Here is a 15,042-nt window from a genome sequence, read left to right on the forward strand (position 1 = left end):
TAAGAAGCCTAAAGGGGGTTTGGGGACAAATGAGAGGATCAATGTCTGAGAAGTGGTGTGAATGAATAGTTTTTCTCCCCTGATCCTAGATCCCCCCTCTCTCCTCCCCCCTCCTTGATTCCCCATCCTTTATCTCTCTAACTCTCCTACCTGAGATCCCATTTTCATTTCCCCTTTCCTCATATCTCCAGCAATCCAAAGATCTTTTTTCCTCTAATAAAAAGCTACAGTTTTACAGACACAAATGTCAGAACAGACTATTTTTATAAATTAAAAACTAAATGCATTTAAATTGCAAATATATACAAATGTATGCAAATTTTTCACAATTGCCACAGAACCTTGAAAAATCTCTGAAGGAAACCAGAGTCGCTGCCCTAAATATTATAGGTCTGGATCAAGTTTTAAAAGTATGGGATGCATGGCAAAGTATATTTGCATTTATTTGAATGTGTATTTTTACATATATTTTAGTTTTAGTTTCAACAGTAGCTGGGAGACCATGCTTTTCTGATGAAAATCTTATAAAACCACCCACAGGAAAGAATCCAGGAAAAGAAAAAACCCAGATGGCTTTAGGACTGCCAGACTGACCTGCATTCTGTTTTGTGCATTCAGCTGCTTTGCCCTTGATCTCTGGAACAAGATACAGCTATCCTTATGCCAAAAGACTTCTTACCTCTCCTTCAGCAAAAAGTCAAGGTCTGGTTATTCAATCAAGCCTTCCCCTAATTTCATCTAAATGGCAACAAGCAGCCACAATATTAAGAAAGACTCCCATCATCCCTTGCTTACTAGAATTTAATGTTGAGACCATAGCACCAACACAGAAGATCTTCTTACTCTGTGACTCTCCCATGAAACCAAATTCCTTTTCCATCCCTTATCCTACTACTATAAATCACTCCCTATATCTCTATAATCTTCTTTATATCCTTCTTTCCTGTTCCCTATTAGATTAATTCTGCACTACTGTACTAAATATTCAATTGTAATTTGGAAGAGAAAAGACTATCAATAAATAAATCTCTTATCCAGCAAACTTTATATTAGGATTTTCAGTCTCTAATTTAAACCATGCATTCAACCAGATGGGTGATGCCAAAGTCTACTTTGACATAAAGGAGCTTCTTAAAGCACAGGACATCTGCATTTTAACTCTGTCTGCGATGGGGTTAGGGGAGAGGAGAAATAATGGTGTTTGCACTGGAATCGGAACACCAGTGGCAGCAGATAGGCTGCTTAGTGGCCTCATGGGGGAGGGGCACAGGAGAGTGGGTGGACATTTCCAGACCCCATGACTATTCCTCTCCCTCCCTCGTTTATTTCCTTTATAAAAAGGAAGCATGGGATGGGGTAGCAGTACAGGGCAGGGAGCAGCATCAGAGTTTTGACAACAGAAGAGAAACGCCTCTCTATTGCTGGATGCAAATTGTTAGAGGTCACATGTCAAATTAACTGCTTGAATTATGACTTATAACCCAAAGGCCACACAGTTCCAATTACTTCATCTCCAAATACACAGCTTCAAATTGTGCAGCAGAAACATCATGAGGGCAAAAATTCCCTTTAGTAACCTTAATTGTTTAAAATTAAGGACGAGGGGCTAGCAAGTTTTGACAATTCATCTTCATATCCACACTACAAGGTGTCATATGACTCCTCAAAATTGGACTACTCTGTTAAAAAGTTTAAGACCGACCTCAAGTAATTCACTGCCTTTCTGTGACTCGGAATATAAAATTACACAATAGTAATCAAACACTGAGCTTTCTTCCCCTTTCCCTTAAGGGCTTATGCATAGCATATGGCTCTCTTGTGTTTCTGAAGTGTTACGTGTGACACTTCGGGGAAGAAATGCAGTGAGAGTCACTATGCAAAGTCCAGGGTACCAATGTACCCAATTCTCTGGAAATAACTGTTCCCTCCCCCCTCCCCAAATTATTTAGTTTACACTTTGAAGCTCATCAGCCAAGCTGAGAGCAGAACAGCAGCAGACAAAGTTTTGATATCGTGTCCTAAAACTAAATTTGGTACACAGGTGTTAAAATAAAAAATTAACATGTTCTTGTGCATCTTGGGCTCCATATTTTCATTAAATCTGCCTTGAGGATGTAAAAGTTACTTTGGGATTTAGGGTGACCATCTTGCTCATCTATAGGATCTGTCAACAATGTACTTTGTGGCTTTTGCTCTAACAAATTTCAGTAGTAAACCCCATCTTCTTACACCTTTGTAATTTGTGCTTCACAAGGTTAAATGGATTTTAGCAAGTAGCCACTATAATTGAAGCCAATTTCTTCCTCGAATGTAAATTCCAAATTTCCCAATATCTGATCTGCTTTCCCCATCAGCTGTACAAGCCGGGTGGCTTGAAATAATAACAAAAACAAAGAGGGACTAATAGAAATTCATCTCCAGATTTGAAGAAGTAACTGACCATTTTCAGACAGCTGTAATAAGGGTTCCTCAATATTGCCAAAGTTAACATTGTGGTAAGTGTACAAATGGAGACAATTGAAGAGAAAAAGGCTCCCCTCCGCGTGTACTTCAGTATGCAACTGGAAATCCATGTGCATGGACAGGACTGGAAAACTTCCAGACACCTAACACTCAGGTCCTGGAGCCCAACAGTACATAGAATAGCAGGGCATGGTTGGTGGAGCACTGTAGCAAATGCTGCTGGTTGGGCCTAGCCTGTGGAGAATCTATGGCCACTGTCAGTAAGACAAAACGTGCTGGCCAATAGGCAGGAAGTGAACATGTTTGGAAACGGGAATGTGCATTTCCATTATTTTGAGCTTTGTTTTAGCATGCAGTATTTTGAAATAGTGCACACTAAATGTTTAGCATATGCTATCTCATTTTTAGCAGAAGCTACTTAAAAACAACAAACACTAAAATGAAACTAACAAATGAAAATAAACCCCACAAAAATACACTGGCTTGCAAAAGTATTTGACCCCCTAAAAAGTCAGCAGATTTTTGTGGATTACAAATGACACTTACATAGATTGTTCCACACTGTGGGGCGGATTTTCAGACTCCGCGAATAGGCCTACTTTTGTTTGCGCTCCAGGCGCAAACAAAAGTACGCTGGATTTTAGTAGATACGCGCGGAGCCGCGCGTATCTGCTAAAAACCTGGATCGGCGCGCGCAAGGCTATCGATTTTGTATAGCCGGCGCGCGCCGAGCCGCGCAGCCTACCCCCGTTCCCTCCGAGGCCGCTCCGAAATCGGAGCGGCCTCGGAGGGAACTTCCTTTTGCCCTCCCCTCCCCTCACCTTCCCCTCCCTTCCCCTACCTAACCCACCCACCCGGCCCTGTCTAAGCCCCCCCCCTTACCTTTGTCAGGGGATTTACGCCTCCCAGAGGGAGGCGTAAATCCCCGCGCGTCAGCGGGCCTCCTGCGCGCCTGGACGCGTCCTGGGGGCGGGTCCAGAGGGCGCGGCCACGCCCCCGGGCCGCAACCACGCCTCCGGGTCCGCTCCCAGCACGCCCCCTAAACGCCACGCGGTTCGGGCCCGCCCCCCGACACGCCCCCCTCGGAGAACCCCGGGACTTTCGCGAGTCCCGGGGCTCTGCGCGTGCCGGTGAGCCTATGTAAAATAGGCTCACCGGCGCGCAGGGCCCTGCTCGCCTAAATCCGCCCGGTTTTGGGCGGATTTAGGCGAGCAGGGCTCTGAAAATCCGCCCCAGTATGTTTATTGCACACCAGTATGCTCTTAAAGTAAACTTTCAAAGTCACAATTCATTATTTCTCTGCATTCTTTGTAAAATAAAACTAAAAATTGAAAAGGTTTCTTGCATTAAGTATTCCACCCCCGTGCTATGGAAGCTCCAGGTTTAAACAGATGAAAAATATTGCCCTAACAATTGGCCTCTACCTGTGAATTATTTAAAAGGTCAGCTTTTCAGGATAAAAGACCCCCCCTTATTCCAGTATCATTGGTCAGACTGAATCTGAAAGGAAGCTGTAAAAATGAAGACCAAGGAGCATTCTAAGGAAATTAAAGAGAAAGTGATAGGCATGTAACATTATATGTAAACCGAAGTGATTAGTAACATTGTTACTAGAACTTCGGTATATAAAAAATGCTAAACAAATAAAATAAAATAAAATGTACAAAATAGGAAAAGGTTACAAAATAATATCCAGTGTTTGGATATCCCAGTGAGCACTGCTGCATCAATTGTGAGGAAATGGAAACTGCATCCTTCCATCAAAACTCAGCATCAGAGCAAGGAGACAACTTGTGAGGGAAGCTACATAGAAGCCAACAATCACTTTGAAGGAGCTACAGGAGTTCAATGGCTGAGTCTGGAGTGGAGGTGCAGTCAACCATATCAAGAACTCTGCATACAACTGGCCTGCATGGTAGGGTGGCTAGAAAGAAGCCATTACTGAAACAAAATCACATCAAAGCCGTCTGGAGTTTGTTAGAAAGCATCAGTGACCCAGCTAAAATGTGGAATAAGGTTTTGTGGTCAAATGAGACAAAAATGGAGCTTTTGGCCAAAATTTAAAACACTGTGGCACAAACCTAAAACTGCCCATTCCTCAGCAAACACCATCCCAACAGTAAAGTATGGGGGTGGCAGCATCATGTTGTGGGATGCTTTTTCTCAGTGGGGACTGGGCATCTTGTTAAAATTGATGGATGGATGGATGGTGCAACTGCAGGGAGATCCTGTAAGATAACCTGCTTCAGTCTGCTAAAAAATAGCAAAAAGTTCACCTTTCAACAGGACAATGATCCTAAGCACAAGACCAAAGCCACACAGGAATAGTTGAACAAAAAGGTAAATGTTCTACAATGGCCAAGTCAAAGTCCAGATCGCAATCCATTTAAGAATCTGTGGCACTATTTGAAAATTGCAGTCCATAAGCACCATCCAACCAACTTGAATAACCTGGAGCAAATTTGCAAGCAAGAATGAGTAAAACTCACTTCCAAACAGTGTGCAAAACTGGCAGAAACATATCCCAAAAGATTTAAAGCTGTTATTGCAGCAAAAGGTGGTTTTACCAAGTACTAGTCTGAAGGGTTGAATACATATGCAAGTAGCATTTTCCAGTTTTTAATTTTATTTTTTTAAAAATGCAGAGAAAAAATGAATTGCAACTTTGAAAATTTACTTTAAGAGCATACTGGTTTGCAATAAATATTAGAGATGTGAATCGGAACTGAAATCCGAACCGATTCTGGTTCCGATTCACATCTATAGAGATGTGAATCGGAACTGAAATCCGAACCGATTCTGGTTCCGATTCACATCTCTAATAAATATACTGTCTGTCTGTGTTAAGTATCATTTGTAATCCACACAAATCTGACTTTTCGGGGGTTAAATACTTTTGCGAGCCACTGTATATCCTCTGACAACTTACTTTTGCATATCAATTCTGCAACAATCCTGGACTGGGACCCATGCATCATGGCTCCTTCATGAACACTACACTACTGGTCCCCAAATCCAGCAAATGTGTGTGTAGCTATTGTACAATGACTAGGACTCTTCTTCCAGAGGCTTTGAACATTACCTTCACAGCATTCTCAGTGCTAGCCGACCTGCAGAGCAGAAGACCTGAGTCAGATCTCTTGTGCCAGGTAGTACACAGCACTGCTGCTGAGCCACCGAGCCTGGCCCTTGATGGAAGAACTTTATAGTTATTCAACAACTAATTCTTTTACACTATAGAACATGCATCCTGGGTCTTTATTGGAGGACTACAGCTTCAAAATGGTAATCATGCTGGTACTTTGAGTTTTTCTTCCAATTGATAAAGAGTTTCACAGGACATTCCCTTTGGCCTAGGCACATGCCAGTAAATTATTTGCAGAACTGGAGCCTGCAGGGTTCAATCTGACATCTCTATAAGACAAGACTACTGGAATAGAAATAATGTACCTCAAATGTTTTTCCATGCTCTATATGTTGTGTTACCCTATAATATGAAAGTCGCTTTTGTAAACTGTTGTGATCTTTTGGAACAATGGTATATAAAATGCATAAATAAATAAATCCCTTCAGTGCCATTTTCATCAAGGCCCAGGATAATAATTAAAAGCAATCAATTATAAATATTCTTTCTGCCATGGGTCTCAACATACAGAAGAAAAAAAACAGTTTAGACATCAACATACATAACAATTGTATGACCCCTGCAAGGGTAATTTAATTTCCTCACAAGTCTCAAGCCTCTTGTCTATTGCTGCTAACTACGTATGATAATCCCAGGAGGTCTGGGCAATTGCAAAATGCCCTGTTTTGTGCCCATAGCAAACTAAGCAAGAATCCAAATCCCCCAAAGCATTCACATTTAGAATATTCTGTCTCTCCAAATCTGGAATATTCATTCTTTCATATGCCAAAATGTTAGTTTTCTGAAGCTGGCAGTATAACCTAGCAGCTAGAACAAAAAGCTGTGGTAGCTCATCATGGGACTTGTTCTGTATACACTAACTGTTCACATGTGTATACAGGTGCACATATACATACACATTACAAATCGTACTAGTAGCATTATTCAAGTGTTCAATAACATGGCAATGTGTGTGTGTAAATGAATTTAAACGTGTGGCTCAGGTGCTTGTCTTCAGCATCCAAGAAATTCATGGAAATCCTTTAAAGCACTCTGGGCTGCATTATTGCATTTATAAGATGTTTTGGACAAAAAATACAGATACTTTAAATAGATAAAAAATAAATTGTATTATTTGTTCAACTATCTCAGCTGAAGTTTTAGTGAGGCTACTGCATAAAATGTCAGCCACTGTTAAAGATTCCTATTTCATTTGCAGTAGTGGGCAATCTGCAATACAACTACCTTTTACTGTTACTCATAAGGATGCTAATGTCCTGAGGGACCCAAGCAATTCACATTTATAATACAAGATCTGGAAATAAATCTTCCAAAACAAGAGGTGGGGTGGGAGCAAGTATTAAAAAAAAAACAAAAAAACAAAAACAAAACAGACTTGTTGCATTATATAAATACTTCAGAAGGGATTATGTCAAGCTGTTCTCCTGAATAACCAGTATTGGTTACACACAGAACACTTGCCAACATTAAACAGCATCACAATGCCAGACGTGTAGTGTTGTTCTTTCACATATGCAAGTTCCCAGCTTTATCTACCAGCCTCTTTCATTCAACAAAGCTGGCTGAAAAAGCTGCAAACCACGTGTGAAAAAAAAATATGAAATTTTGTCTCAGCTTTAAATGAAGCACCAGCAGCAAATCCAGATTCTGAGATTTAAAATGACTTCCTAAGTAGAGAACATACATGATCATAAATATGGGAAAATAAATCCATTCCAGAGGGTTTGGGGGCAGAGGGTTTGTTATAAAAATGCACAAAATGTTTGTAACAGTATATACACAAAAGTCAGATAATAAAACTGGCTTCTAAAATACAAAATTCTGCACTACTTACCCTGGAGAGTTTTCCCCAGTCCCTGGCCCAGCTTCCACCCATGTTTCTGCAGTAAGCGGTGTCCAATATTATCCTGACAGATAGAACAAAAACAAACCAAAAATATTCCAGTAACATATTCTTCCCTTCCTGCGCACAGTTCATTTTCAAGTGATGACAGAGTTTCTACATAGAAGGCATGCAAAAAATAAAACAAAAAAAGTAAACAAAGATACTACTACTGGAAAAGAATAATTTTTGTCCCCAATTAAAAAGGACAGACTAGACAAAATGTCAAAAATCACTGACTATTTCTGTGGACTGTGGGACGAGCAGTGGAGGGCAAAGGGGTGAGGGGGGAAGGGTTATTTTCTGATGGTGTACTGGGCAACTTCTGTGCATAACAAAGTAAAATTAAACAGTGTGAAATTAAAAAAAAAAAAAAAAGTGTACCAATAAATAAATGCAGACAAAAAAAAGCATAAAAATCAAGCAATTTATACAAACATATCCATCACCTAGGAAGCACCCCCTTTTTTTTTTTTTAAAGAAGATTGTATAAGAAGCTCCATTTGTGTCGAGTCATTTTGTCTGTGTGTCAGGCTTAGTATGAATAAAGTGTAAGTGGAAGACTGCCCCACCACTAGAAACCAACACACAATCAGCAAAGTCCAGGCTAGATATGATTGGGTTTTTAATTTTTTTTCGAGGGGGGGGGGGGGGGGGGAGGAAGAAGGGGGGAGGGAAGGAAAAGGGGAGGAAGGGCATTTGTAAATAAAAACTAGCATGCAGCCAATATTAAAATAGAAAAACCAGTGAGATTAGTTTAAAAAAATAAATAAAAGAAATGAAATGAGCTGAGGCACAGACTGGGTGATGCATCTCACATGTAATCTAACAAAAATGCAACAATGTTAGCATGAAACAGGCCTAGCGACCAGTTAACAGCAAGAAACCATTAGTGCATGTGGGAGGTGGGGGGTGACCAGTCAGCATATTGTCTCATCTTCCTGGTTATTCAAGGTATGTCTGCATAAAACTGGTTGGAAGGGCAGCAGTGATTTCATGTCAGCTTTTCCCCATTTAAATGAAAGAGTAGATCAATGTTTCCCCAACAGCAGCTCAGGAAAGGCAGAAAAAAATGTCTTCTTCCCTTAACTATACTGTTGACTGACCGATATACTACCAAGGATGCAACACAGATTTAGCCTTTTCTGAATATCAGAACGGGAAGAATTGTTCACGACTTTCACCACTGCCCTCTGAGATATGACAGGTCCAACAGAATCTGTCTTTACACCAGAGAAAAGCAGCAAAGAAATGCATTTTTATTAAAGCTCCCCCCTCCCCCCACACACTTTAAGGCCAGAGGACAGGCTCACTAAGTTTTGCCCCCAGATTTAAAGAAACTCCCACAAAATAGGTAGTGTAGACCAGTACAATCCTCAGAAGATTTTTGAAATGGAAATTACAGTTTCATTTTACATAGCTTTCCAGGGACTCAATATTGACCATAAAAAGCACTGAAATAGTGGACAGATGATGAAAATAATGCTAGCAAAATGTTTTCTTGGTTAGTTGGGAGTATGGTCCACTTTTTGAACAGTAGTTTAGGAGTTTCCTGTTTAGCCTTTAAAACGTTTTTAGACAGAAAAATAGAGCCTTTTATAATCTAAAATGTAAAAAAAAAAATAAAAATTTGCTGATTTATGATATGTAATATGGTCTTTGCAATGGGCTTATGTCAGAACTGCTGCATTTGTATTTTCTTAAAATGTAAACTCTTTTCTAAAAGTGATGCCAAAGTAGTAATTAATTCTAAGAGTTTGTGTGTTATATAAATTTGGCTAACTCCACCCCCAAACCCTCCCCCATCCAGAAAAGCACATAATTTCACTAAATGTTCTGATGACAAGAATACAGTATGCCAAGCCAGAACCTTCAACTGACTGTGCCTGTCACTTTGTGCAAGCTTATGACAACATATGCCAGTTTCCTGCCCTAGAAAGGAGCAGGGGGGAGGGGGGTGTGAGGCAAGGGACACTTCAAACTTCAAAAACAGGGATCGAAAGTTGATGTGTATAATACTATTAAAAAAAAAGAAAGCAAGCTACCAGCATGCTCTCTTCATTTCAATTGAATGATGGCATGAAGACCATAAGTAATATAGATAATTCACAATCGGGTTCACTGTTCCCTTTAAGCTGTGCACATGTGTACCTGCACAAAAAATCCCAATATTATTTACATTATAGTGCCTCATAGTGCCCAACTTTGAACTTGGGCTTGTAAAAAGTTGCACAAAAATTTTTTTGCACATGCAGTCTTAAAAATTTGAGGGAACATTTGACTGGGCTCTTACGAACCAAAGAGAAAATTTATGGAAAATGTGGATAAACTGCTCTAAAATTGCAAGAAATACAGCACTCAAACAGTACCGTTAATTTGAAATATTCATGACAGCTCAACTGTAATCTGAGACAACTTTTAAGTCCATCACCATCATTAAAAAAAAAAAAAAGACAAATGGTCATAGGCTGTTAAAGCCTAATAACCCTGGTCCCAGACAATCCTTTTGGCACAGGGGTATCCTGCCTAGCAAAGAACAGGGTAAATTCCCTGTTTACTTGATGCATGAAGGAAACTACAAGCTAAAAAAAACCCCCAAAAACCCCCCAACAGCTATGTAATGGTAAGGCTCAATTTCCATGTCTATTAAACTTCTGAAGATTATCAGCTACAGCTCAAAATGAACTATTACCTCTAGAAATTAGAATTAGCTGGAGCCACCAACACTTTAGACTGTCTGCCAGACAGTAAAGCTGTGTCACTGCCTGCTCCCCTCCTCACCCAAACTGCATCAGGCAGATTCACCCACGACACAAAATGATTGGGAATGGTTCTGTTGGACTGTAAAGAACAGGCAAGGATGGTGCCCCAGGGTGTGCGCTGAGTGGGAGCTGAGCCATTATGCTGACCATGTCATATTATGAATGCACCAGAATGAAACGACAGATGAAGCAGTAGGCTAAGTTCCAAAAGCAGTGCAAGTGGAGTGAAAGCATTTCAATACGAACCTGGCTTTAAAAACTGCGCTGTCAAAAGAACAGTTAAATGTAACACAAAGTAAGAAACTGTCCAATCACTAGTGGTCTTGTTGCCATTTCTGTTTTCTCAATTCACTGCTTGCAAGTAATGTCTTTTATTAGAGAAGAATCAAAACATAAAACTAAAAAATCACGAGTCAAGACCAGTGGAGAGATTTCAAGAGTGATGGGTTGTGACTGACACAGCGAGAAGAGGAAAAGAGGGGAAAGGAGGAAGTGGAAAGGGAAGGGAGAAATGTTTTAAGGAAAATATTTAAAATAAAAAATAAAAATAAAAAAAGGAGAAGTTGAGGAAGAGGTTTACACATTAGCACTACTTTTACAAAGCCACTCAAGAGTTCTATAGAGCTTTCAAGCACATTTTATTACTAACTGCTCACCAGTGCCTCAGGTTCCCCATCATATAAAGTTATATTCGCTCAACATATACCCGCCAAGAAAAAAATTAAAGAACTGATAAAAGCTGGAAAAGCCTGCATTTTGCCCCAATACTGTCAAATGACATTTTAATGTGGGTTTAGAAAGCAAGCAATCCCCCACCCAAAACAGAAAGCATTTCAAGCATTTAAAACTTCACTGACCCTAGACAGTGATGTATTAGTATAATGTAATACAAAATAAATTCTAAGTTGTGACAACTTTATTAAAAATACAATTGTAAGGCAAATCTAATTGTGAGTCACTTAACCCCACCCAAAAGGACACACTGACATCAAGGGCATGCTTTTGGACTGCAATTAAAGATCACAATAGCTGAGTTGTCAGTCTCTTAATATTTCAGTAGACATATCCACTACAAAGCAGCAGCAACTCTGTAGAATGGTGGTGCATTATTCTCTATTCCCTGTTTTGCCTAACCTCCTTGGAAGAAATAGACATCTCTGTTCTTTAAAGCAAATGGAAGGTTTTGTTAGAGAGAGGGGATAAAAAACAAAAGTAAAACCAAGTCTGCATTTGCTTGTCAGAGTTTTAAGTTTGTTCTGTGCACTTTAGTTCAGCAGTGCATGCTAGCAATATCTGAACCTTGGAAAAGCCATCTCCTGATTTTGCAATTGTTCTGAACTATCCCCTTCCTAATTGCATTAGGCAGAGCACAGCATTCTACAAAGCAAACTCCTCCCTTGCTGCCTTGTGCAAACACTGCTCCTATAAACCCAGGACACAGTTGGGAGCTCCCTACAGCAGCAGCTGCTAGAACTGTGCATTCAGCAAAACTAGCTGCACCAAGCACACAGAAGAAAAATGAATTGTCTGATGCTGAAGCTGGGGGAGAATCATATTACTCTACTGGAACCTGGTACCTTACTGTCATTTGCCTCCGCAGTGACAGTTAGTTTACATCCCGGTGACCTGTTTCTAAAATTCACAGGAACCAGTGACTCTCCAGTGGTTTGTAAGCCTTGCCGACTGTGTACAGAATGACTTAATAAAGAGGAGCCGGATGCTACAGGGTGACCGATTCCCAACCCCATGCAAACAAGCTGCAAAGATTCCCAAAACAAAAAATTTGCTCACTTCAAGATGACACACAATGAAGGCTGCAGAGAAAAGCCAAATAGTAATGCTACACCACTGAGCTCCGAGACACACCATTATTAATAGTGCTGTCCACATATGGCTACTGCTAAATGTCAATTAGCAGGCCTTATCAAATTACATTTTGGAAGCAGGAGTCCATAGATCTGTACAGACACCCAAAGTGACAATCGCCAACCTTGCACAGCTAGTGTAGCCCCCTCACTGAGCAGGCATAGTTGTAATTTGCAAAGAGCAGCAACTGGCAGCCAAAAACCTCAATGGACTTGTACTGTTTGCTCAGGCAAGTGAACAGATGTACTGTATGAGAGAATGGTTCTTAGTCAGACATAAGGACAAAACAAGACTACAGTGAAGAGCTGGACAGTCAGGTCTACATTACCTATTCAAATGACTGTATTTTGCAATAAAGAATTGAGAAGTTCTATACATCAAAGTTAAGGAAGGATGTCTTTTACTGTGCAATACTCTAGTGCAGGGTTTCCCCACCCCTCTCCATGCATATTAATTGAGACCCAGTATATGCACATCAATCTCATGCATATTCATTTTAGCAATCCTGAAAACCTGACTGGGTAGGTATGCCTCCAGGAAAGGGTTAGGCAACACTGCTCTAGTGTGGTGCTAACTCACTATCACAAAATCAAAACTAATAGATGAAGCTTGAGTGGCCTTGAATCTCTACTCATCTTATTCTTGGAAATGTGGCACATATAGCCAGAAAAATGTATTAATACACCATTCTACTGAGCAGAACTACTAGCTTTCTGTAGCCAATACCAATTATAAACATTATTCATGGAGGGCTTTGTTAAGTGTTCAGATATCCCTTTAAAGCAGTTGTCTTTGGTTTGCCACAAAAATAGTGTCTCGTGCAGCATGTTTGATGTGCTACTGTGCTTGGTTGTTTTGTATGCATGCCAGGAAGGAGAAGAGGGGTGGGCAAGGTTTGAGAGTTCTTGTACCATTCCTTTCAGAGGCCACAGGAGCCAATTTTGGCAACCTGCCTAAATTTCGGCAGTGAGAGTAAACTAAGAATAGGCCCAGAACAGGGATCCCTGGGGGATGCTGTCTTATTCAGTTTACGTGGTGGAATATTTTCTTAAAAAAAAAAAAAAAAAAAAAGCAGTAGGCAAAAGCAGTAGCTAATGTTCCCTTCTAACCAGTTCTTTTCTCAAAATGGGAGATTTCTGGAAATGTAAAGAACATGTAGACCTCCGTACCAGAGAGGATTTCCATGGCTACCAGCTGCTGCAGATTTATTTTCCCCCTTTTCAGGTACTTCATAAATTATCACCATCTGTAAACACTGCAGTGATCTGTGGACTCTCAAAGCTGCTTAGCTGTGTGTTTCCAGCCACCTCAGAGTTTCATGCTGCAGCACAATACTCAGCACATCTCCAACAGATAATGCTGCAGAGATGGAGCATAATTCAGCAGACAAAGTGTAACCTTGCTAACAAGCATTCCCAGTTTAGTCAGCTTCCCCTGGGATCTCAGCACCCACTACACTGTCTGTCCTGTCACTCCCACCAGGTCTGGCGTGATCAACTTCAGATTCTTCACCAATTGGAACATCTGTAACATACAGGATTTCGATGAAATATGTCCTTCAGACATTTTTTTGGAACATTAATCCCTCTTTCAGGCCCAAATAATAGGTTAAACTCCTTTGAAAGGAGAGTGTCTTCTAAGATGTTCTCTCTCTTTCTACCTTAATAATCCTTTCTGATAAAACCCACTCAGTCTAATACATGACCTCCAACTAGATGGCCATTTCTTTTTGGGGAAACCTTTGGGTTTCCAGCTCAAACTGGAGCTAGGAATCTGATGACATGAGCCTTCCGGGGCTTAGTCCCCTGTTTTATACTCCACCCAAGTTACTTAGTCCAGTCACTGCAGCAACAATTGGGCCAGGTATTGAGGTTCATTCAGGAACCCTATAATCATGGCCTCCTGGTCCAACTACCAGGCATTACTGCTGCATGACTATGAATACCTTCTGCCCCTACATGGTAAACACTGCCTCTACAGCATCTCCAGTCCTAACAGATCCGGAGAGCAAGCTTCAAGCCCAGGAATTGACCGCAGGTCCTCTCAAGGTAGTGCGCAGCAGTACCACAGAGCCATTGGGCTGGTTACTTGTGCAAAGCTGGAGAATTTTTCTCTGGATGTGTATTATTGGTGCTCCATCAAAATTTAATATAGTCTTGTTTTCTACCATTTGCAAATAAAAACAGAGGACAAAACAATGTCACTACCCACAGAGAACAATTAAAGGCATGAGCTAACAAAGCAAAAGCAGTGTCTACACTCCCATCATGTTCCTGAGCTACTCTGCAAATAGACCACATCAGCACATTTAATAGCAGTTTATGGGCCTTTTGAGATTTTGTCTGTATCAGCAGCATTGAGACTTTAGTAACAAATTTTTCCCATGTTTCACATCAAGTTATTAGTCACACACACTTTGGGAGTAGCAACGCTGTTTTCATGTTATTTCTCTCTGGCAATCTGTAGTCACTCAGAGATAGTGACATGGTTTTGTCCTTTGTTTTGATTTACAAATCTATTTGCTTTGTTTTAGCCCAGAGGTTTCCTCCTGTTCCTTTGGATTTTCAGTTCAAAGTAGAACCAGCCTCCACTGGGCGACAGCTCTATGAGCTTTCATTGGCTTTTACTAGGGGATTTTCACCTGTTGTGGAGCAACTCTCATCCCTTCCTATCTAGCCCAGCCACTCCAATGCCAGTCTTTAGCTGAGGGCAAACCATGGCTCCCTCTAGAACTCCCAAGTCTGGACACCAGATGACACCATTGTGCGATAGCAGAGACTTCCTATCTGCCCTCACCACCTCCCTTGGAGTCTGGGATGCTGCAGAGGCAGTACTGTTACTATTACCAATCCCTGCCTAGATAATAAAGCTAGAGACTTCTGCACAGCAGCTCTAGCACTAAGCCATCATGCTGGCCTGCCGAA

General features: G+C 40.8%; 1 protein-coding gene across 1 annotated transcript in view; it reads right to left on the bottom strand.

The window, feature by feature from the left end:
* Window positions 1-15,042, bottom strand: part of GPATCH8 (G-patch domain containing 8) — a 152,112-nt gene that overhangs the window by 74,164 nt on the left and 62,906 nt on the right. The window contains 1 exon segment of the mRNA XM_029573615.1: window positions 7,443-7,515. Within this exon segment, the coding sequence (XP_029429475.1) occupies window positions 7,443-7,515 (73 nt within the window).

The sequence above is a fragment of the Rhinatrema bivittatum genome, chromosome 12 (genome assembly GCF_901001135.1).
Source record: "Rhinatrema bivittatum chromosome 12, aRhiBiv1.1, whole genome shotgun sequence".
Lineage (NCBI taxonomy): Eukaryota > Metazoa > Chordata > Amphibia > Gymnophiona > Rhinatrematidae > Rhinatrema > Rhinatrema bivittatum.